At 37.1% G+C, this 26,047-nt stretch overlaps 1 protein-coding gene across 2 annotated transcripts in view; it reads left to right on the top strand.

Moving 5' to 3' along the window:
* Positions 1-26,047, top strand: part of SPAG6 (sperm associated antigen 6) — a 105,117-nt gene that overhangs the window by 46,206 nt on the left and 32,864 nt on the right. For both annotated transcript variants that reach the window (XR_011920946.1, XM_072412736.1), the window contains exons 4-7: positions 1,203-1,386; positions 12,882-13,087; positions 20,214-20,387; positions 22,803-22,955. Coding sequence is in view for 1 of the 2 variants with exons in the window: in XM_072412736.1 (XP_072268837.1) it covers positions 1,203-1,386; positions 12,882-13,087; positions 20,214-20,387; positions 22,803-22,955 (717 nt within the window). In the remaining variant the exon portion in view is untranslated. The remainder of the gene's footprint in view (positions 1-1,202; positions 1,387-12,881; positions 13,088-20,213; positions 20,388-22,802; positions 22,956-26,047) is intronic.

Here is a 26,047-nt window from a genome sequence, read left to right as displayed (position 1 = left end):
TGGGTATTTTTTGTAACTATGTGGCTAATAAAAATGACAAGAGCTGCAATAAAAAAAAATTGTCTAAGTACCAGATATTTATTATGCAGGCTTTGATTAACTTAAAGGCCAAGTGTATATAAATGTCTAAATGCCCAGTTGTACATGTGTTCTGTCCCCTCTGTTAAAAAATGGGTATTTTCCAATCCAGACACACTATGGGCAACACAATGGCTCGCAGTAAGAACTCTGCCTTTGCAGCGCTGGATTCTGCATGGAGTTTTCAGCTTCTCCCTGTGTTTGCGTGGGTTTCCTCCGAGTACTCCGGTTTCCTCCCACAATTCAAAAACATGCAGTTAGGTGAATTGGCTTCCCCTCAAAGTGACCTTAGACATAAAGACATATGACTATGCTAGGGACATTAGATTGTGAGCCCATTGAGGGACAGCTAGTGACATGACTATGGACTTTGTACAGCGCTGCATAATATGTTGGTGCTATATAAATACTATGTAATAATATTCCAGACACACTGCCAAAAACCATAACCAAGATTTGATCATTTCAACTGAGCTCCAGGCAAACAGCTAAATATGCAGAGTAAATACATATATAGCAGCTGGTTTACATGTTAAAGAAATCTTTATTAGGCTGCCCTATAAGAGCCTACTATGAATTGACCCATGGGGCAGGTTCAGATCTGCTTCAAGATTGAGGGATCCCACAGGGCTCCTGCAATGGTCACTTGCAATGCAGAAGAACAATTTAAAGAAGCAGTGTCTGCACATTTGACAGCTGACAGCAAGGAGTAGTTCCGGTAACCCTCACTACCGCCCCCATTCTCTAGGGAACTGCCACTGGTAGAGGCTACATGTAGCGTCCCCGTGAGGCAGCGGTTCCTTTGCACAAGGAAGCAGTAAATACATTGCTACCTCATGGCTGGTGTGAGCCTTATGCATAATTCCAGGCCAAAATGTGTTCTAACAATGCAAAAGTGATGGTTACCCCCACTCAGGGTGATGAGTGGTGTGACATCCTTCCTTTTGTAACTATTAGGAAGTTTATATAACGTTTCTGGCGAAGTAGAAAATAATTCTAGTATGCTGATACAAATGATTCTGGAATATCACACAGAACTTGCTAGGTATGACATAAGATTATATCTGCTGCATACAAGATTATTTAAACTGCTGTAATAACTTTGGCCGTTCCTTTCCCCACAGCGGTTCTACAAGAAAGCTGCAGCGTTTGTGCTCCGAGCTGTTGCCAAGCATTCTCCTCAGTTAGCTCAGTCAATAGTGGATTGTGGAGCCGTGGATATGTTGGTGATTTGCCTGGAAGACTTTGACCCTGGTGTAAAAGAAGCCGCAGCCTGGGCTTTGGGATGTGTCGCACGACATAATGCAGGTAGGCTGCCACCAAGATGCAGCTTGTAAACTTTCCTACCTTGTAAAATGTTTTTTTCTAGTTATGTATTTTCATCTCACCATGCTTCTTATTTAAGTTTAAAGTTTAATCTGCTTAAATTTTGCCTTTGCCCTTCTAATCAACAAAATTATTATTTTTTTTCATTACATGCCTTATTTTAGATCCAGTAACTTTACTAGGTCTGGGTGTTTTTTAATGCAATGATGAGAGATCATGGCTGGTAGGAGGGGCCAGCAGAGTGCTATACAAAGCTTCCTGATAAGAACACAGCACTTAGTACGTCTCTCAATGGCCTTTAGCCCTGAAGCAAGGAGTGAGCTTTCTCTTGGCAGACGTTATGCAAATATCAAAATACTTGATGGATGTCAGTCTGAAGCAGCGGACATTCTTAGGCAGACTGTATTTGCATGTAGGCTGCCCATGATAATGTCCACATGTGATGCAGAGCCTTAATTATTAAAAGAAAAGAAACCCAATAATGAAAGAGGCAGGTCAGGCATAATCAGTATTTTATCAGTATTTCAGGTAAAATCAGTATTTTACAAAAACGTTTAAGAAAAAGATTTAGTTAAAAATATACATTGCAGGTACTGTATATCTTCCTAGTACACATGTTTGGTGAATGTGACATTCACTGCTTTATAAATATGCCCCAAACTATTTTTAAAAGGTGTTGTCTTTTTCTGTAAAAGCTGCCTGTAGCTGGCCCTAATACCTCCGAAACTCTCTGCTGCTTTTTAGGATGGATACATTAATGTTGCCAATTTTCAAGAACAGTTTAAGATAAAATGGGGCAAATAAGAAGTGGGGGCTCTAAATGCAAAGCATTCCAAGCTCCAGGATGCCTCTTTGATTCTGCCGTAGGATATTGCCCAGTTTGTTCCATCCTAGAACCAACCCTGCTTATAGTTTATACTAACTATTGTGACAACTTTCACTAAAGCTCCCTGCTCCTACATTTTTGTTGTATCCTCAGTCTGAAATTGGAATTCTTTTAATATTATAACTGAAGTTAGTTTAAAAAAAATATATTATTACTATTTATTAATATTATTAAACAGGATTTATATAGTGCCAACATATTTCGCAGCGCTGTATATAAATAGGGGTTACAAATGACAGACACAGACAGTGACACAGGAGGAGGAGAGGACCTCGCCCAGAAGAGCTTACAATCTAGGAGGTCGGGGAAGTATCACACAATAGGAAGGGAAATATGGAATGGCAGGAGGTAGTGAGGGTTTTAGAAAACAGAACAAGATGGATAGGCGAGTTTGTGACAGATTTATTTGAACCCATAGCAATACAGTTCATCCAGTATGACCCTCTGTAAAGTTTTTTTTAATGCTGAGGTAGTAGAGATGGTGGTAAAGGTAAGAAATAAGAAGAAAATAAATGGCAACATCATAAATGAGCACATTCCATTGAGGAAGAGAAGGGAAAACAGCAAGCCATCATTATCAGTAGCAGATAGTTGTGCAGCTCATCCACAATTTCAGATGCACACAGGATTTACTTTGCACTTCAATTTCTCCATAGAAAAGGAACATAGAAGTTTCCCCTGCAAATAATTTTTTTTAGCCAGCAAAAAGATGTGTGCAGTACTTTCTTCTGAGTGTTAAAAAGTTAATACTAAAATACTTGTCCCCCCCCCCATAAAAACAAAACAAAAACATAGCCTAATCCTTGCCCCCTTTTTTCAATAAGATTCATTTTTTTGTCCATGCTTTTTATTCGTCAGGATAATGTAAGGCAGGACGGTTGAATAACCCTTTGTGAATAATATTTGTGATCTGTTTCTTATATATGAGCATACTTGCTCTTGAAGTATACATTTTCTCAAATTGTGTTTCTTATCATAGAAGCATGACTACAGCTGTCCTTGTCCATTGCCCATTTCACATTACACAGTGTCTGCTGAACACAAACGGCAAAAAAAAGAATCCAAGTGTCCCACCAAGATTTTTATTTAAACTTATCCGCCTAATATTTATGTTAACGTGAGACATGGGATTTAAATTCAGATAAGTAGTGTAAATATATGTATTCATTTGATTCATTTTTTTGGGTTAGAGGCTACACGGTTGGTGCGCCAAAACAATGATTCTGTATTTACCATATCTATGCTCTAAATTAGCCTTTCTCAAACTTTTAACACGGGAGAACCCCCAAAGTAACTTTCAGGTCCTCTGGGAGCCCCTGTTATAACTACTATATCCACAGATCACAGTACATTAGCATGGTTGTCAGTTGGAAGAATGTCACCCTTACAGACAACCAAAAAGATCATTGGTGTCATGTAAACTAACCTGATAAATTACTCATTGTCTAAGTAACCCCTAGCAACCTCTATAGGAACCCTACCCTGTCCTATATATTCATACATATCTACAGATTGCCCCTCTCATATTTTTTTTGTTAAAGTAAATTTATGACAGGAATAGTCATGTTAAGACTAAGCAGCAGCCAATCAAAGAAACAGTTTGCACCGTTTTTTCTATGATTTTTTTTAAGTGGGAGTCCACCTTAAAAGTTTAAAAAGATTTGCCAGTGTATGCATGCTAATATGTATGCTATGGTATCAACAAGCCCATGACAAATGAATAACTGTACAAATAAACTAGAAACAATCTAACACCAATAAATATGCTAACAGTAAAAAAATATTTTCTCAGTGCAGCAATTTTACCATTGTTTGGTCCAGTTATTAGGCTTTTTTGCTGCTGCTGCTGCTGCCATGACTTGTGTCTTGTGACTTGTGTGTGAGTTATGTTTGGAATATTCTCCCCTCTTATTGTGTGCTGCTTCTCCACCTCTTAGACTGTAAGCTCTTCTGGACAGGGTCCTCCCCTCCTCCTGTGTCACTGTCTGTATCTGTCTGTCATCTGCAACCCTTATATAATGTACAGCGCTGCGTAATATGTTGGCGCTTTATAAATACTGTTTCTTCTTCTTATTAATATTATTATTATTAATAATATTTAATAATAATGCAGACAAGGGGGTGCTTGGCTGTGCCTATTTTCCAAGTCAGTAGTCCCCTCCCACCTGTCCTGTAAATAACCTGCTTGAGCCAACATTGTGCATTGAGTCACACAGTGCATTGGTAAGAGTGCGGCACTGAGTATTTATTTACTGTTAACAAGGTGGCCCAAGACTGCCGGATATCAGATTTATTTATTTTTGTTTTGCATACCTCATCAAATTTGTGACATAAAAAATATTACAATAAAATATAATGAAACAAAAACTCTATGTGGGGTGATTTTACATCAGCACAAGCAAGAAAGATATTCAAAGGTCTTAAATTATTTTATTGGTATAGATATCCTTTAAAACTAATACTGGGCAAAAAATAAGAAACACATTCATTCGGCTTACCGGTGTGTAGAATACATATTTTTGAAACTGCTCCTAATAATGCCATCACATATCTTTTATCAGGTTCTTGCTGTCCCCTTCACAGCAGAAGTCAGATAAAGTGGAACTAAAACCTTACCCTTCAAAATTGCACCCAGGCAGGTCCTTTACTGCAGAATGGACAGGTGATGTCCCTTCGGAAGTAAATTACACTTACCTTCCTTTTCACAATTTTGTTTTAAATACACTCCCCTGTCCCTGTTCCATCAAGAGCACCGCCATCTTCTTTTCTATGATACTCAAGAGATCCTGGCTCCGTATGCATGCACAGCTCAGCAATATTTAAAAGAAAATAGAGATTAGGCATCAAGTCCCTTCTACAAAAAATTAACCTGGCTAAATCAATAAAAACGAAATTCTTAGTTTTCATTTTTTTTGTGGTACTGCTTTTTAAAGAAGGTCCAGGAGAGTCAGGGAATTATGGCCTATTGCAATGCACAATCCTGTCACTTTTATGCTTTAAATCTGCTTACAGGAGGGGGAGACACCACTGATGATCGCATAGCTTTAACTTTTAGTTAGGCATTAAAAATTTAAAACGTTTTTAAATTATTTTAATATTATAACTGAGGTTAGTTTAAATATATATAATATTGCAAACGGCAGACAGATACAGACAATGACACAGGAGGAGGAGAGGACCCTGCCCAGAAGAGCTTACAATCTAAGAGGTGGGGGAAGCAGCACACAATTGGAGGGGGATATAGAATGGTGGGTAAGTAGTGAGGGTTTGAAGAGACAGAAGAAGATGAGTAGGCAAGTTTGAAAAGATGGGTAATAATGGCGCTTTTAAATGAGCTGAAGGTAGAAGCAAGCCAAAAAGAACGAGGGAGACCATTCCAGAGAGGCGGGCAGCACTAGACATTGGAGCCGTGCGTGTGATGAGGTTATGAATGAGGAAGTCATTAGTAGGTCATTGGAGGAGCGAAGAGAGTGTATGGGGGTGTATTTTTCTATCAGGTCAGAAAGGTAAGTGAGACAAGTACTGTTGAGGGATTTAAAAATTTATATTTAAACTAACTTCAGTTATAGTATGAAAAGAATTCCAGTTAAAAAACATCCTTTTAATTACCAATTATGCAGATTAAAGCAAAGTAGAATGTCTAGTGTGATTTTATCTTTACAAAATCAAAGTGATTTTTTTGAAAACTGTTGTTTCTTTTCCAACTGCAGCTCACTGCTAACAGATGCTGCGGATCACAATGGGAAGCTTTGTTACAGGAAGCAAAGATGTTCAGTTTCTGTCTAATGGAAACCTACAGTTAAAGCTGTAAATCCATTGGGCTAGCATGCTTGATGGACTGCAGAAGTGGTGTTCTGGGCTATAGGTTTTACATGGATATGAACTTTACAAGAAACAGAGGGATTATGCCTAATCTCATTTGTGCCGCAGCAGAAAGGAAAAAAAACTGGTGTTCTATATAGTCAGCCGTGGGTATTTATGGTAATCTGTGGCTTTCCAGAATTGCTCTGCCACAGTTCAAAGGTCATAGAATGTGATTATATCCTTGTGTGATACAGCATTCTGAAACTCTCCAGAGGTTGTACACCTGTGTGAGCCGCCAGTACCCACTGAAGGGGCTGGCTGTGTGCCAACACTCACAACCTCAGCAGAAGGACTTGTTAATATGGCTAACGCAAGGGGAAATTATTTCACTGCATGGAAAGAAAATAAACTGCACACTCAATGTGGTTCACAAAAAAATTGTTTCTCATTAAAAAGACACATATGGCCATTTATTAGACTGGTTCCGTGATACATGAAACATAGCATAGCAAAAAGAAAAGCTTGCACACATATTCCCGTACCTTGCAACTATAATTTGTAGGACACCTTTCAGTTCAAAATATGTAGGCAAAGGTTACAGCTTTTCCACACCCCCATTGACGGAAACTATGATTCAGATATATCCCATAAACATATAGCTATATTAAAACACAGAGAAACTGATGGATAGAATAAAATGTAAGAGTTCAGCTAGGCTTTGGATCAGGGTTAGTCTGTCATTTTCTGCACACAATCTTATGGATTTAAAGTGCAACTCCAGCAATAATTGGCATCATTAGTATCCCTGCTATATGAAGCACATCTGCTAACATTTTATAATGTCTGAGCTGTCAGAAACATTCAGATTTTGCAGCACATATTTGAGCTAACTTCACTAGGCGTGTGCTGTTTGAAAGATTTACAAGTGTCTAAAGTAGTGCTGGAGATGTTATATTTTGGAAATCAGCAGGAGTTAGGTTCCTGCCATAACACATAAGTTATATATCCTGTTGGCTTAGGTCAGGCAAAGTGTCTGTTGTTATCAGTTTTTGGGATGGGAACCCTGTTGTTCCTAGCATTAGACCAGCCTTTCTCAACTTTTCTAACCTGATGGAACCATTGAAATAACTTTCAGGGCTGACAGAACCCCCACTGTATTATATCCACAGCTCACAGTAACCTAGCTTGATGGTCAGTGGGAAGAATGACTCTTACATTGCTGACTATTGGAATGTAGTCACACTCTTACATTGCTGACTATGAAATGTCTACATATAGCCAAAAAGATCATTGATGCCAGTGGTAACTGACCTGAGAGGCACAATTTCCTCATAGCTCAATGAACCCCTAGCAACCTGTCCACCCGAGCCACCTGGCCTCAGGCTGCAACCCCCAGTGCCCTTTTTTATTATCAGCCGGGTGCTCCAGAGCCATCCTCAATTTCTGTCCTGGACAAGAGAGGAGTGCCTGGCCCACCCATTCCTTCCAGGGCTCTCCGGGCCTGGATCCCAAATAAAAAGCTGCAAATCAGCAGCAATACTGAATTTTTATTTTAAAATATTATATTATAAAATAAAATGACCTCCAAGCATTATAGTTTCCCTTCAAACACTCTAAACGCATTTTATATACTGCTATATGCCCATGTGCTGTTCTTTTAAAGGGAGCTTTCATTTAGTCATTTTTGAACATTTACTCATTCTGAGAGTATCTGTGTTACCATTCCCCTTAGCTTCTATGTGAAGTCTAATTTTTGCCATTTCACAATGATTAAATTTAAAAAGTAACTTCTGAAACCTTTAGCACAAATGTATAAAACAAGCTAATGAGTCATTTGTAACCAAACAAAGTCAAGATGACAAGCCTGAGCATGTTCAATAAAAAAAATGAAAATCATGAAAAATTATAATATATAGAGAGGTTCTTTGCTAAAGAGAAGCAAGCCATATAGGTATGTAGTAAACATTTCATCTTGGCAAGTAACATTTCGCACCTAGAAGTGCTGATAGGCAAACAGGGCGGTGAAGTAGTTTTTGAAAGGTAAGTGCAGCTGGTGGGCTACTAACAAAATCTTTAATTTGCCAATTCAGGGCAGAGTGACAGATTCTTAGGACACACCCTCATCCAACCCATTGATACCGTTGGAGTGGTCCCTCAATTCTCTGCAGGAGTGCAGAGTAGTATTGTTCCTTACTCCCAAAAAGTAGTTGTGAAGCCTGAGCAGCCAATCAACAGACCAGAACTTTGTCACATGATGGAGGGCAGCAGATTTTTTACCCTGTGTAAGCTCCAACATTGACTGACCTAAAGCAGAACTAAACCCGGCTTTACTCACCTGTCCCTGTTCGGTCTCAGGGTGGTGCAATTTTCGTCCCTCATCTCTTCCTCTTTCTGATTTTCAGCCATCTTGAATGGCCGGGATGAGGTAACTCATATAGTCCTGGGAAGCTGGGATTGCCAGGTTTCCTGACAATCAAAGCTGAGCTGTGCAGGCCAGGTTTCTCAGAGCGATCAGACGGGTATGGATTTTTTCAGAATGGTCTTCATCTGTCCCTTTCTGCAATAATGACCTGCCTGGTTAAAACATTTTAAAAATAGGGAATTTTGGTTCTTCTACACTAAAACTTTAATGGGGTTTAGTTTTCAGTGTTCCTGCAAACATGTAGAACAGTAGTTGAGAGCTTGTTAGTGAGGAGTTACCCTATCAAGAGATCCTATCACTTAATTGTGAATAGGCCTGAATAACACAGAACCTTGGATTTATGAGGTTGGATTTATTTCACAGTGGAACACATACTTCAAAGAAGCAGCTGATACTGCCAAGTGCCATTCCAGTGCCAGTCTGCCTTTGGTGATTAGACAGGACGACAAAACAATGACATCAACACTTTTAAATTAAACCACATGAATAAGATATACTCTGAAATGATTTCTAATGAAATGAAACCTTTCAGTTGGCCAATAGGGAGGTACAGGAAAGGGACAGGTCCATGGGCTTAAAATAGGTGAACCAGATTTGCATTTTAAGCACCATGAGTTTGAGGGTTCTTCAGGTTATTTACAAGATGTGAGTAGAAACTGATTTTAATATCCACTATTCTATTATTATCCACCACATCATTCTACCACCCACACTTTATATCCATTAATATTATCTATTAGTCCTCACTTTGAAGGATAAAATGGTTCACTTACTGTTTTATTTTATTTTCAAGAGTTAGCAGCTGCTGTCATTTAATGAAACATGGGGTCATGATTTTCCAAATACATGCTCATTCTACACCAGTGATCACATTTTTCCAATAAACTTCGAACATGCTGAAAGCAATCTTCTGCATAGACCCGATCACTATGATTCTATTATCAGCTCATCACTGTGGCAGGATGTCAGAACAGGTGTTGCCAAGATCTTGTACGTCTGTAATAGAAAACAGGATAGGAACAGAAACCGCACTTTTAAAAAAGAGTCAGTCACATTTATGATTCAGACATTACTTTTGCGGTCTATTGCAATACAAAGGATTATCTATAACATTGTCTGTTGTGACTGACTTCAAGGCAAACAGTGACTAGCAAACTGGGTAGCTGAGAAGCACCTCTACAGACATTTTGTTCTTCTCTTTGGTTAAAGCCAAAGTTCCCCCATTTGCACATTTTCCACCACAAAAATATGTGTGAATGTCTCAGTTTGTTAAAAATAATGGTTTTGCTTTCTATTTCCAGAATTATTTGCTTTTCTGTATTCCCCTTCCACTTTTTTTCCAAATTATGCTTGTTCTTATAGGTAAATTATCATAGGTGAATCCTTATTCACCAGAATAATGGTATTTTACCACGGCACTTACTTCTCCTGTCAAACACTAGGAGAGTTAACAAGCAGCACTCCCTGGTTTTTCGTTTGCAAACGCCCATGCAGGCACTTGCAAATTGCTGCAAAAGCCCAGTAGGGCACTAGGTTTTTTTTTAACTTTTGGTTTTTGAAACTGCTTGTTATTAAACACTTAAAAACACTTGCAAGCGGCACAATTTCAAGTTTACGGAGGTGGAAAGGACAATGGACGCTTCTTTAGGTGTCCAAAAATAACACCTTCTACCGCCTGTCAAATGAAAGAAAGCCTTCTAAAGGCCTGAACAAGCTTAGAAATGTGAGTCCAGTTATGGTATTGAGAATGAAGAGATATAAAAATAAATCCTTTGGCAGGCAAAGTCCATAAACATAGATGCATTTAGCATCCTCCTATTGTGTGATACTTCCCCCACCTTCTAAAATGTAAGCTCTTCGGGGCAGGGTCCTCTCCTCCTATGTCACTGTCTGTATCTGTCTGTCATTTGCAACCCCTATTTAATATACAACGCTGCGTAATATGTTTGTTGGCACTTTAATTACTGTTTATTATTATTTTTAATATTATGAATAATATTATAATAATATAGCTATTTCTTGTGTAAGTTTCAGTCCAGATTTACTATAAGCATGGTAGAACATTTGCTGCTTTTTAAATTTTACAATATCTCTGTAATTAATGAAATGATTAATTTACAGAAAACTGGTCACACCAGGCAATTCAGTGCAAACTTCGGATCTGTTTAAAGATCACCCCCGACCAACTTATCATCACAGCACCTTGCAAGGGACAATTCACATATGTGATAGTTTACTTTGAACATCCATGATCAAATCTAAAAAAAACTTTTAGATTTTTCCTTGCATGTAACTGGATGGTTGAAGTCTACAGAGCTTGATTTCATTTTTTAAGCCCTTGCAAGGCAATATTTCACTTTACTATGTAAACAATCTATATTCTTTTATTAAATCAACCTCATTATGTCATCTTCAGTGACTGTCTTATGTAATATTGCAATAATTCTAACCTATTTTATGTCCAGTGACTGTATATGACAACCATTACAAAAACTAAATGCAACAGAAATATATTTATATGACATGCAGCTGCAGTGTAACCTCCAGGTCATTTTGCTATATACTATATCTAGAAACAGAGTTTACTGACTTTTTGTGTCACAGAGGATGATATGAGTCATTATCCTGCACTTGTCGAAAATCATTTATTTTCCTTTGCTGCAAATACATTTTTTTTCATTGCTGAGGCCTTGACTTGTTCATGAAATATTTTAGCAAGAAAAAAAAAATAAAAGCAGTAATTTGATTATTCTACCATCGACAACCAATAAAATAGACTATAACAATCAAATATTACCTATTAAAATGCTTCTACTTTATTTTCACTATGATCTAGATCTGTGTTTCTTAACCAGAGGTTTCCTGAGTAGTTTCTTGAGTAGTTTGTGCCTCTCAGGTCAGTTTAAGTGACACCAATGATCTTTTCGGCTATCTGTAAGGGTGATATTCTTCCCACCGGCCAGCAATGTAAGAGATATATATCCCACTGATCACTACATTAATGTACATTGGGGTGTGGATATGGTAATTATGGAATGGGTTCCTTGCGGGCCTTGAAGTTATTTCAAGGGTTACCCCATGTTAAAAAGTTTGAGAAAGTCTTTCCTAGACCAACTAAAAATATATATACACTAACCTTTGAAATGCAAACACAGTAATTAATATCAACCTGAAATAGGTCATGCTAGTTATACATTTTTTGTATTATATATTATTATATTATTTATTTTTTTGTAATTACCATTGATAAATACTTCACATGATCCAAAGAATTTTGACCATGATTTCGCTGTCTTTGCAAATGACAATGAAGCAGTGCTGATAGCGGTGCTGTCTTTCGGTGGTTGATATCATTTAACCCTAACCCTGTTTTTGTGTTCTGTACTAAAACAAAACAACCGATATTAGATGGACTGCTATAAAATATTCTTTGTGTTTATTAATTCATCTTTCCAAAAAATGTTTTCTTCTTTTAAATAAAAGCTTCTTAATTTTAGCACTACCCATCTTTATTACAGTAAAATATGACACAAATGTGAGAAGAAACACGTAAATGTAATATTTAGCTATATAAAATAAATGAAAATTATTATTTCTTATATTTTACTATAAAGATTTATTTTCAACACATTTGTAAGTCTTGAACAAAGTAACATTATTGTCTTTGTATTTCATTTTAATTTATTATGCATTACATAATACATACATTTGTGTTGCTTCTGGCAAAAATTAAACACAAAAGGTATAATAGTAATAAAAGCTAATTTGTATTCAGGACAAGTTACATATCAACAAAATAACATAGTTATCCAGTTACAAAGCAAATGATATTGAATATATATTTTTATAGTTATATATATATATATATATATATATATATATATAAAAATGTTTGTAAGTTTAACAATGTTTCCATAAACCACTTATTTTGAAAAAAGAACAGGTGATAAACTTTTTGCATTTTTAAATATTTTTTTATTAGATTTTTATTTCTATACGGTAGTGGCTTTGTGTTACCTAGCTATCCATGCATAAAATGGCTGCCCACTGATGGGTCTGGGCTTAAACAGCTGACATCTGCTTAGCCCCCCTTCCCCTCCCCAAGTAGAATAACAAGCTTTTGCAGCCTAATCTACCCCAAATGTGTGTATGTAAAAGAGGTCCCAACTATTGACCTGTGTCCCTTTCAGCCAGGGATTGGTCCACATGGCTTCAGGAGCTAAGGAGGCTGATTTGAAATGCAGATCTGCAGACAGCACAGTCCAGCCTGCCCTCTCTCCTTTGGTGTGTGTGTCATATTGAAAAATGGCTCTTACAAGGGTCAGTCACCCGTACTTACTTAATTACCTCTTGTTGGACCTGCAGAACTGTCACAAGCTGTGGTGGATGCAGGAGCTGTTCCCCTGCTAGTGCTGTGTATCCAGGAGCCAGAAATCGCTCTGAAAAGGATTGCTGCTTCAGCCCTGAGTGATCTATCAAAGCATTCTCCGGAGCTGGCTCAGACCGTGGTGGATGCCGGAGCGATTGCCCACTTAGCCCAGATGATTCTCAATCCGGATGCCAAACTCAAGGTACTGCTTTCAATTACTGTTTGATCTGTTTCTGCTATGTGTTCCTGGAAATGCAGCAGTGAAATATTTATTGCATGTAGAATTATTTCTCTAACCATTCTTTTTTGCCAATATTTTTTAAATATAAGCACAGCTGTGAGGAAAGTTTGAGTTCAGTTTTCCAAAACCTCTATTAGTTTATTGGGCATTTCTAGCTAGTTTAAGGGTCTTCTTGGTATGTTTATCTTACTAAAATTAATATATATAGCAGTTCTATATTTTATACTGAAATTCTTCTAACCCCCTTTTAATGTACAGCCCTGCATAATACGTTGGCGCTATATAAATACTGTTTATTATTAAGTTTGCATCCTTTGGATTCTTTCAAAACCAATTGTTTGTAAAATATTTAAGTGCGGTTAGGTGATGTATACCTACCTGGTATGCACTGGTGTGACGTTTAGAAAGATTGCAGTGTAAAATATACATTTGCAGGAATCATTTTACCTTTTGAATCCATGTCAGTATTGCACAAGTAGTTAGCAGTAGAACATTAGATCTTTGGGGGCCTTGTAGTGAAAGGTTCCTTCTAGTGTATATTCAGGGCAGCATAGTAATTAGCTTTGCAAATAATGTTACACTTACATGTTACATGTTTTCCTACAAATATACTGGGTCTTGAATTTTGACTGGAGCCAGCTGAGAATCTTTAAACTTTTATTTTGGCAGATGAAATTTGTATGCCTGGTCTATATAAATACTATTATTATTAACCAGTATTTATATAGCACCAACACATGTCTTTACAAAGTCCATAGTCATATCACTAACTGTCCTTCAAAGGGGCTCTCAATCTAATATCCCCACCATTCCTAAATTGTAAGCTCTTTAGGGCAGGGTCCTCTCCTCCTCCTGTTTCACTGTCTGTATCTGTCTGTCGTTTGCATCCCCTATTTAATGTACAGCGCTGCGTAATATGTTGGCGCTATATAAATCCTTTTTAATATTAATAGAGCATATGTCATTAGCACAGTGTATGGTCAAGTTGGGGTGAAGCTGACTGCATGTTTTTGGAATATTCACTACTACTTAGTGAACTTTTTATTAGTTGGGGACTTATTACATACATATCTAAAAATGTGATTATATTTAACTGGGAATTGCAGACCCTCCAATTTCTATAGGCATAATAAAACATCATAGGTAATAGACATTATTTGCAACATTGATGATTTGATGTTGCAGCTTCGACTTTGAGTGCAGCCAGATAAAAAGTTTGTAATAGATGGAGTTATCCTGTAAATATTCAACTTTCTGACAGAACTGCGTGGAGCTTTTGATGCTGCTGTCTGGATGAACTCTAGGGAAATATGATATAACTTTGTAGTCTAGGCACAGATTATACTTATACTATGCTTCATGTGATCAGTGAACTCTGCAACCACGTGCAGTATTGTTTGCTGATAGATTCCTCCTTTAAATGTCTGTATTGTATGTGTTGATGTGCTGTGTTTTTATTTATTTGTTTTTATAATATTTTAAAGAATGATGAACCCAATATTTTAGACATAACAATACAAACAGATTAAATTGTAGTTTCTGCATATGGGTTGTGCGTTCACATCTAACGCTGGTAACAGATGGGTAAACATTTACAAATGCTTTAACACACATCTGATAGATATGAGGCTGGGGTGTAAATGGTGTTGAATACTATATAGACAATGATATATTCCTGCTGACTCAACAATCCTCAAGAATGATTTTTTTTCATGTTTATGTGAAATCTCTATAAGGAGAATGCGGCGTTTCAGACATCTTTAAGTGAATGATTTATGTGCTGCAGGCTGTTAAACAAAAGAACCTGATGGATATTTAAAATGTATTCTAATCAGTTCAGCTTAGTTTTCTGACTTGTATGGGAGTGCCCATTTTTTAAAAGAATTCTTATCACGCACAACATGAAATTCCCAAGAGATTGGACTGTTTTCAAACAATAATCTCATACTGTATGATTTGCAGATTTAATAACCATTTACAATCAAAGAGACTTTCTAAGGCTGGTTATGAAAATACTATATACCAGCATATATATATTTATATATTATATATATATATATATATATATATATAGTGGCAACAAAATATCCTGCGCTGTACATTAAATAAGAGTGGCAAATCTGCTACTTGCCCAAAGTATTTGACATTATGCCACATCCCAATATTACCATAGAAAAATAGGGAAAGAAAAAATATATATTTCAAGGGACTTTTTAGGCAAATATCTTTACATGATTTCTATGTTTATTTTCTATGTATATTTTCCTAAAAATAACAATTTTATTTAAATAATCACATAAAAAGTATACAATCTATACAATATCAATTGATTGGTTCGCAATGGTAAGTTGTTTGATGGGTTTCACAGATTTACCTAGCTTCTTCAGGAAAAACAACCATGAGATCTACAAAATGTATTCAATAAATTTTGAATCAATAATTGTATAACACAACTTTGATATATAAAAAAAGACTTAATTAGGAGTTGCAAATGATAGAAAGATACAAACAACATGGGAAGAGAAGAGGACAATACATATACATACATATACATATTTTTCTTAAAAGACAACTTTAATCTCTTTAAAGGGAAACTCAACAACCAACCATAACCTTTACCTTGTATGTTTAGTGTTTTTAGGTAATATATTCCTTTTAAGGAGAAATGTACTCATTATAGATTTATTTCTTTTTACAGTTAATGTGTAACTACCAGGCAGTTTTACTTTGTGTTATATACAATTTATACTTGGCAAATCTTCCTCATATTAAAAGAAGCAGTCTATTCATTGTAATCATGGTTTCGGGCATTACAAAAGTCAGGCTCCCCCATCTAGTGATGTCAGTCTTTAAAGGGTTGATTTACTAAAGGAGTAGAAAGTGTTTTCTTTGCAAAGTTGAGCAAATAGGTTGCTATGTTCAGATGTGTTGTTTGTTATATTTCCCTTACACAGAAGTGTTTTACTTTACCCTATTCACCAACCTAAGTGAACACTCTAGTCCTTTTATAACTTACCCCAATGTGTTCTGTTTTTCTGCATAATAAAAGTTAAACCAACATTTTTCCATCATTTACATGGATTTCCTTTTGTAAATGTAGAAGCCTATAGTGTATAAGTGTATAGTAATATCTCCTCGGTAGCCCAATCAGTAGCTGGTGAGCCATGGTGTTGCTGAATGAGCTGAGCTTCAAACTCAACAAGGACTTCAGAAAGGGGCTTCCATGATTATTTGTAGAACAGCCAGTTCCCAGATCTTTCTCTATGTTGAACAACAGCTCTATTCATATATTGCCAGCTGGACCAGTGGGTTCACTGAAATCCTAAAGTACCCATACACATTAGATGTAAAAAGGAGCATACAATAGTCATTTGATTGGCACCATATTTATGTCATTTGAATGATTATGAGGGAGAGTATTTCCCCTCCTAATCAATACCAGTGGGTGTAAACTGATCTCTCCTGGGAAGGTAATATTATTATTAATAATAATAAACAGGATTTGTATAGCGCCAACATATTAGGCAGCGCTGTGCAATAAATAGGGGTTGCAAATGACAGACAGATACAGACAGTGACACAGGAGGAGAGGACCCTGCCCCGATGGGCTTACAATCCAAGAGGAGGGGAAGTATCACACAATAGGAGGGGAAATATGTAGTGGTGGGAAGTAGTGAGGGGTTTCAAAAGACTGAAGAAGATAGAGGGTAGGCAAGTTTAAAAAAATGGGTTTTAAATGCTCTTTTATTAATTATTAGTGCAGTGTTATTAAATACAACCCTTGTATTAAATGTTAAATATGAATATATTGAAAACATTTGCTAACAAATAGAAATTCAATCCAGGTTTGCTGGATCACCGAGCTTTTCTAATAAAACTATATCCTCTCCAGACTTGGAGAGCTTTAATAAATCAGGCCCAATATGTAATTAGCCCCATTGCCATGGTTGTAGGGCAGTTTTAGAAAATCATAGCACCTGCAGTTTAAAACTACATGGAAAGCACTAATATTTGTGCAGTTATATATGTTAGGTCAATTTTAATAAAAGTTTGACTTTCTACTAAACAGATGTCTGGTACATGTGTAATGAAAAAGTTTGTGCACTTAATATTGTTTATAGGGGACAGATATTTATATTGTATATATGGGTATTTAATGTTGTTTAAGTCAAACAGAAGGAAGCCCAATGTGTGGCGCATATTGGGGGTGGTCAGGGCTATTGTGCCCGTCTGAGCATCCTGCAGTTCTCTGTTAACAGCCAACCGTGCTAAAACAGGTCATCTTTCTCACTTTAACATTGCCCAGTAGAAAATGTTTCTTCATTGCTGCTATCCGCTGTGTTTCCACTTTGCCTTGAGTGCTCTCAAAACTGCATTTCTCATTTCTCATGAACTGTTTGCCTTGGACAGTCGCCTCTGGCTGCTGTGCAGCAATTCCTACCAAGTCACTAAAGGAATGAAAGGGAATCTTTTGTGCGGGAGACATGGAGGCTGCCATTGCTGACCTTTCCTTTTGAAAATGCTGGTTGCTTGGCAATTATATTGACCCCTTTGTTTTAACACTTTGAGATTCTAATCCGGGATAAATATGCAGATATGGAAGTCATAAATATGGTACAGGGTACAGCAAAAGGCAAGTTGTAGTAATTATAAATAAGTAAACTACAAGTGGGGGGTGACTTTTGTATATGGGCTGAACAGAAAATGGTGATTATTATGTAAAAATCATGCCATATTTGAGAACATTTTCTTCACCCCGTAATAAATATGTCTCAGAGACAGTCACTTTCTCCTATGATGTTTCTCCCTCTGTTGTTGAACTTTGCTGTTCAATCACTTCTGCCGTCTTAATGACTGAGAGTCTCATCAGCACAGTGACTTCATGGAGTAAAGCTGCAACTGCACCTTACTGTTTCTGCTGCTAGCAAAGTGTCACTAGTGCCAGAATCACCTGCGCTTTATTTTAGAGCATTTTTATTCATTTTTTTTATACTTTTGTAACCATCTCTGATTAAAACTAACTTCCAGGAAGATAAAAAAAGTCTTTAGGTATGTGAAAGAATAAACACTTGGTTTCTTAGCCTCTTGCAGTTCCTTGTACAGCAATGTTCAGACCTGGAGAAGCAGCACATGGAGCCAATCAGTATTGCAGTGTATATATATGCTAACATGGAACATGCTGTTAGAAGGAGATACAGTGTTCTCTCTAAAAAAAATGTTTACGCTTTCTCATGTTTACGCTAGGTGAGAAAAAGCCTTAAGTAGGTGGTGGCTCTGTATTGTGACCCAACTTTTCAGTAACCATCCAAAAACAGCCGGGTGGTTATTGTAAAGTGCCGGGTGGTGTGCCTGGTTAAAAGGGTCTGGGAAGAATACTGGAAAGAGCAAACTAACAGAGAGATTAGTGGGTAAAATACAGACCAGGATGGACAGAAAAACAAATCCTTCAGTAGGAACAAATGTTTCCTCTGTATGTATTTCATCTGTTTAATTTCGCATCTGTACATTTTACTTTGATACTAAGACCCAACTTTTCTTGACTTTTTGGCCAAGGCTCCCTTGCTTCCATTCTACTGCACAGTGTATGTGATCTTACAAGCCTCTGAGATACTAAAGTTGGAATATTGTGCCTGATTTTTTGAAGCGCTCCAAGGCTTAGGAGGATACACTTATAACTTATATGCACTTATAAGTGAAGCTGGGTGATCCAGCAAACCTGGAATGGATTTCTTAAAAGTCAGTTGCTATTTGTTAGCAATTGTTTTAAATCATTGACCAGATCCATTCCAGGTTTGCTTGATCACCCAGCTTTACTCTCCAGCCTTGGAGAGCTTTAATAAATCAGGCCTATTGTAACAATGAAGTCAGGGAAAAGTCTGTTTTCAGTCACAAACTAGAATCAAAGAGGGGTACAGAAGAGGATTTCCCTGCTTATAGAATTCATTGAAGGCATTTACTATTAGACAGGCTCTGCAGGTGTCTTCTTCTAGGCTGTAGGAATGTATTTTGAAAAGGCATAGAAAGGTATGCTTGTGCTGTACAGCCCCATCTCACTTAGGAGGGAATGTTTGCAGACCATGGAGAATCAACCAGTGATTCCTGTGGCAAGCATTGTATAATGGTCACAAATCAGGGCTGTTCAGTAGATAAGGAGCATCAGTTTTAGGGGTATCAGGTTAGGGGTTTAGCTAAACAAATAATAATACACATTCATTTTATTACATAAAAATTAAGTGCTTCATAATATGTTGGTGCTTTATAAATAAAAGTTATCAGCAATAATAATAATATTAATAATAATAATAATAATAATAGGCAGCAGTGTATTACCTGGTGGTGGGAATCCTGTGCTTCGAAAGATTTATTAGGATTACATTAGATCTTCTGGCAGGAATCATACATGCACATGTAGTTCTACTCAAAATTATTCGGTTTCTTCTAAATACACATTATATCATTCTTAGAATTTATGGCTTTAAAATTTTGTATAATTTATATATTATAGTTTTAGATGGTCCCCGTCTCTTTGACCTTCATTTGGTCTGCTTGAAGAAAGATTTATATTCCCAAAGACTTGCAGAGGATGCAAAACCTTCTGGAAACCAGAAAAAAACACAGACTTTAGCGTTAAGAATCCTCAGCTCAGAAACACCTAGAGTAGCTGTTTTCTGCTTATCATGAAGGAGTAAAAAAAACCCATTGCTTCTGGTTGTTTGCATTACTCATTACCATTGTTTTGGTGATTGGACCAGTGCTGCCATATATAAGAAGAAAGAAGTTTCAGCTGTCTGTCTTTCTGTTGCACCTCTTGATTGGGATTGAAGAAAATTATTAAACGAACATAGTACGAGTATAGATGGCAAAATGTTAAAGAGAAACATGATCTCCATATTTATGGACACTCTTAGGTACAAAAAGGAATTTGCAATGCACTAATATAATAATCTTTTACTGATCTCAAGACAGTGACCTGAAATCTGATTGGTTGTTGCATTTTTTACATCACCATTGCTTTTTTTTTTTTTTAAAAATGTGCTTTGCATGCCAAAAACTAACTCGACTATCATTTTCTCTGCCCACGCAACAGCGACAGGTGCTGTCCGCTCTCAGTCAAATTGCAAAGCATTCAGTGGATTTGGCAGAAATGGTGGTTGAGGCTGAAATCTTCCCCGTCGTCCTGACATGCCTGAAGGACCCCGACGAATACGTCAAGAAAAATTCAGCCACTCTAATCCGAGAAATTGCCCGACACACACCCGAGGTAATGTGTTCCAAATAGCAACACGCAGCGTTAATATACAACTCAGCAATGGATTAATAGCAGCACTCAGTGCTAGATTGGTGGGTTGAGGGAGTAAACTGCAAATTAAAATGATACTTTAATCCTTTTGTACATGAGTCATCATCAGATGAATTAGCGTGCGGGATATTTAAATCCTTTCTTTTGTTGCTAGTCACAGTAATGTGGCTCAGCAGGACTCCTGTGGGCTGCAGTGAAGCGACCTGTTGCCCTCAAGGGTTTGCAGCTAAGCTGACATCTCTTGTTGACAGAGCAGTCCTAATGAACACCAAGAAATATAGGGATCTTAATAAGACTTGTGGCTGCTGATCTGAAATCAATAAATAAGCATTAATGCAAGCATCCTCGAGTTATTTTTTTTTTTTCCGTGGCTGTATAACAGCCAGTAGCTTCCATTAATTATCTGAGCTCTGCATTGTCTCTCTTTATGATTGTCTCTGCAATGCTCTTCCCCCCCAATTAATACAAAGGCACAGGGCGAGGTGCGGATCTAAGAGATGTCACAACAATTTAGCCCACCGTTTTATAAATCCCTTTCTCTATTCTTCCGTTCCCTTTTCACGCCATTTGACAGGGATTCCGCACAAATTGGCATTAAACCGTGTGTCATATGTTGTCGTAATGAATTAATGGTGTGCCGAGGCGACCAAAATCCAATTGTGGCACCTTGCGGATGCAGAAAAATCTGCCCTTTCTATGACATTTCTATTGTTGTGCAAGGGATATGTTATCGATTGTTTTATTTATTGCAGTCATTTTAAACTTTCAAAAATCTAATCAAAGAGCAGACACTCATAAGGTGCATGTTATTATCATTGATAATTCTTTGAGCTCTCTTTCTCTCTGTGCATTGGTTTTGTAGGTTTATGGATGTTTATGGTTAAACATTTATACATCTGTATTTCCTACCCAATCATGATTAACTTATCCTGCCATTGCTTCCTGTCCCCCCCCCCCCCCCCCCTCACCTTTTTACCTGCCATGCCATTGTCCATGAGGGTTCTCTCATTGGCAACTTATAGGACAAGGGCATGTCGGATGAACAAGGATTCCCTCTAGAGCCAGGTCCTTTACTTTTAACATTTTTAAAGGTTGACATGTTTGCTTGAAGTTTCACTAAATGACCAAAGGTTTGTAGCAAACACATCTTTATGAACTTGTTGCATATCCAAATCCATGGGCATATCATAGATTTGCAACTATAACATGTTGCCTCTACCCTTTTGGGAAGGCTTTTCACAAAATTTTTAAATGTATCTGTAAGGATATTTGTCCATTTAGACAAAAAAGTATTTTTTGAGGTCAACTACTGATGTTGAATGAGAGGATCTAACTCTCACTTGACATTCCAAATTATCCCAGCAGTGTTCCATAGGGTTTAGATCAGGGCTCTGTGCAGAACATTAAAGTTCCTCTGTGCTAAACTCATCAGACAATGTCCTTATGGAGCTGGCTTTGTGTACAGGGGCACAGTCATGCTGGAACACAAAAGGAAAATAGTTGCCAAATAGTTGCCACAAGAAGTGCACAGTTGTCTAAATGTCTATTGATGCCAAAGCATTAACCCTAAATTCCTTGTGGAGTGGCTGTCCACATTCCTTTAGACATATAAGTGCGATGGTCAGGCGTGCACACAATTTATGCCATATATGTGTTTAATTGTATGCTTAGGACTATTTGTATAAATTCTGCTATTTGTAATATTCTGTATGCTGCCCGTGCATTGGGTATTTTCTTCAGCAGTTTATTGAATACTTAGTAAAGGCAATCTATTCAAAACGGATACTTTATTATAACTGGGTGCTGGTGAGGTGGACCACAGAGAAGTTTCTCTAACTTTCTTTTACGCTCACAGTTAGTTAAATCCTTGTGCCTATATTTCTGTTTCGGATGGTAGCTTGGCCATAACAAATTGGCTGCTCCCTGTTGGAATTTGCATATGCTTTACATTGATGTGAAAATGGTGAGAGAAAAAAACATTCTCCTTTTTCAGTGAAGCTCAATTGGGGGAAAGCACAAAAGCTTTTGACATAGCAAGGAAATCTGGTTGTCAGTGGAAAGTTCAACCCACCAGTACCCACACATACCTGAAATGCCAGTGAAACAACTCTTTCCTTTACCTTTCCGTTGGTATATGTTGCTTTGAAGCACCTTAGTGTCCTATAATTATAGAGAATTTACTGCTTGCAAACACAAAATGTTAATTTGTACAGTGGCTAAGTGGTTAGCACTCTTTGCCTTGCAAGAGTTTATGTTTTGTGTGGGTTTCGTCCAAGTACCAAAAACATACAAGCCTTTTCAGTCCCTTGGGGAAAAAAAGCACCATACAAATGTTCCATGTTTTGTCCTTCCTCATTGTCTCTTGTTTAATTCCAGCTGTCGCAGCTCATAGTAAATGCAGGAGGAGTGGCTGCCGTCATAGACTGCATTGGGAACTGCAAGGGTAATGTGAGACTTCCCGGAATCATGATGCTGGGTTATGTAGCCGCTCATTCTGAGAACCTTGCAATGGCTGTCATCATCTCAAAGGTCAGTTACTGAATAACTTGGTACAAGGAGAGACATCCTCTAATAATCACTGACCTATCTTGTCATATAATATTCTTCCGTTGTTTGTGTCATGCCACAACAATCATGGGATCTCTGAAGCATCGGGGAATGTGCTTAGGGAAAACAGATATATGATCAGTTGGAAGGTTTAGAATTCCTGTCTGGTTTTATCTGCTTGAAATCAAACTTCATCTACCAAAGAAATCTGCTGGGTGATCGGCCAATGGTACAACAGTTAATAATAATTGCTAAGAAAAAAAAAATCTACTCAGTAATCTTCAGTAGCTAAGCAGATTTTAGTAAAGAGATTTATTTGCATTTTTGGCTTTATGTAGCAAGGATTTTAAATGCTATCTGGGGCTCTGGCTCTGACAAGAAGTAAAAGAAAACTGTAACAGGAACAAACACAACAATAAAAGCTAAAATTAGTTCTAGCATCCCCCTACTTAAATATATATATAAAACTAAAATGGCCTTGGTGTAAGGTGTAGAGCATTCTTTCATGTGCCTGGAGCTTACTTTTGCAATAGATCCCTTTGACTTTGCTTTGATTTTTTTCTGCTTCTATTGCATTATGAACACACTTTACAAGGCCCAGGCATCATCGTGTTAAAAGAAAATGTCTGCTAAATGTCATTCAATTGGCTTTGGGATATTGGACAACATCACTTAATATCCCGGTACCTGGATTACTTGAGAACAGATTATAACATCTCTCCTTATCCATAAAATATAAAGAACTTCAATCACTAAAATCTCATATAGGTTGTATTTTGTTTTTTGTAATTTAATGAATGTAATTAATTTAAAAACATTTTTAATTTGGAGCTTTTATTAAATAAAGCAATCCTAATTTTGGATTAAGAGAGAGACCCAATTAAACTTTACCATCTAGGTACCACATCTCAAGATTAAATATGTGGAAAGAGATAGGAGCCCTATAGAAAAGGGTTCCCAACACATTAAAATAATTAAATTGGTAAAAAGACATATCATTTTTATTGTTAAAAATTTAAAACATTTCATACAAAGTAACACAAACAGCTCTCTACAGAGGTGAGTTTTACCAGAGGTTCTGCTACCAAAGATATCAAATTTTAGGTCTTACAAAAATTTAAATTTGATATGTTTGGTAGCAGTACCCTGTCTAGCGACCATTAAGGCCTCTGGTAAAACTCAGCTTGGGAAGAGGTTTTTGTATTACTGTATTATTGATTGAAATTTTGTAACAATAAAAATGATTTTATTGTTAAATTAAAATTAATTATTGTATTGTGTTGGGAACCCTTTTTTCTATAGTGCTCCTATCTCTTCCTACAAAAATATTATGATCCTAATATGAAGATGCTTGTTCATGAACTTCCTGGGTATGGGGTGACAAAGCTCTGCTGCCACCTCCCAGTTGGTATTCTGCATTGTCACCTTGTCATGTGATAGCTTTCCAGCAGACACTAGTTTGCTACTTTAACACACCTATCAGAAAATTGATTATGATACACAGTGATTTATTCATTTGGAGTTTACAATAAATTTCTAAGTGGCCTCATGGTACTTTTTCTCTTTTCATTTATACATGTTCGCATTATTTATTAGTACTTCCATAGCTTGGTAAGTTTACAAGTTGAATTGGTACAACACACACATGTGCATGCTCCTTATCCCAGCTGTTTTTAACATACAGGTTAGAATTGTTCCCCATTCAGGTCTCCAGTGGGCAGTATTTAATAGGAGTTCAGTACAATCAGGAAATGTGTCTGTAATGGATATTACTCCCCTTTGTCATCATAAAAGCTCATTTTAAGTTCGGAAACTTTGTCAGCTGCCTAAATATTCAAACAGAGTACAAGTTCTTTTGCTGCATGAATATAACCTATTCATACGTGACATTTATCTTTCTAAGCTGTGCAAAGATCTGGTGCAACAAGACAGCTGCAGTCTGTGATATGCAGTTCTTTGTAAATAGCTCCCACTGCTGGGCTACAGGTGCTAAAAATAGGTTAAATATCCAAACGCCACAAGTTTTATGTCATCTGTATTCATCTATGTCATTCTGGATGAATCTACAGCTGGCTCAAGAGGAGAGAACAATTAGTATATATTCTTTAAAAAACATGTGGATGTCCCTAATTAATGTACAGCGCTGCCTAATATGTTGGCGCTATATAAATCCTGTTAATTAATATATTAATAATAATAATAATAATAATAATAATAGACCCATAAAACACCAAAAATCCTGTTTACCCAGCTTTTAAAGTGCACCATTACTGCTTGGATAAAAGTGCCACCTTTAGAAGTAACAATTTATAACACTTAGGGCCTGTTTGCTGTTTTGTATTATGCTATTGCATGATATGTTTACATTACCATTCATTTTATTAATGGAGCCCATTCAATATTAGCTGGCTGTCAGTGCACTTTAATGTATTCAAAAAAATGACACAACTTTTTTTTTAACACATTGGCCTTGATTTATTAAAGCTCTCCAGGATTGGAGAAGAGAGACTATCATGGGAGAACCCAGGTGATCCAGGAAACCTGGAATGGATCTTGTCTAGGACCGAAAACATTTTGCAACTGATAGCAAATGATTTTTAAGAAATCCAATCCTCAGAGAGCTTTGAGTAATCAGGCCCATTGCCTTGGGTTTCAATGGGTTGTGGCATGCTGCAGCACAGATCCTTTGTCTTAGCATGTTAGGGTAGCATTCAAAAAGAATAAACCAGCAGTGCAGTTTACATGCACATTTCAGTAATGTTTGTGGTAACACGCAACTTTAAATGGGAACTCTAGGCAGTAAATTTTTTTTATTTTGGCATAGTATCATCCTTTCATACGCCCATACAGACCGGGCATAGAAATGCAGCATGAGGGACCACTGACACCAAGACTGAAATGAGGAAAAAAAAGATTATTATACGTTGTCACCAAATTGGGAATAAAGAAAAAAACCTTCCAATGGGGACGTTTGTTTCTGTGTCAAATGTCTAAAACTCTGTACACATGCTTTATAACTGTTGCAGGAAATGATCATTAGTGATTGTTTCCAGCAGCAGTAGTATGAATGAGCA

This window comes from Pyxicephalus adspersus, chromosome 5 (assembly GCF_032062135.1).
Source record: "Pyxicephalus adspersus chromosome 5, UCB_Pads_2.0, whole genome shotgun sequence".
Taxonomy (NCBI): Eukaryota; Metazoa; Chordata; class Amphibia; order Anura; family Pyxicephalidae; genus Pyxicephalus; species Pyxicephalus adspersus.
The sequence above is the reverse complement of the archived record's forward strand: the minus strand, read 5'-3'. Positions and strand labels throughout refer to the sequence as shown.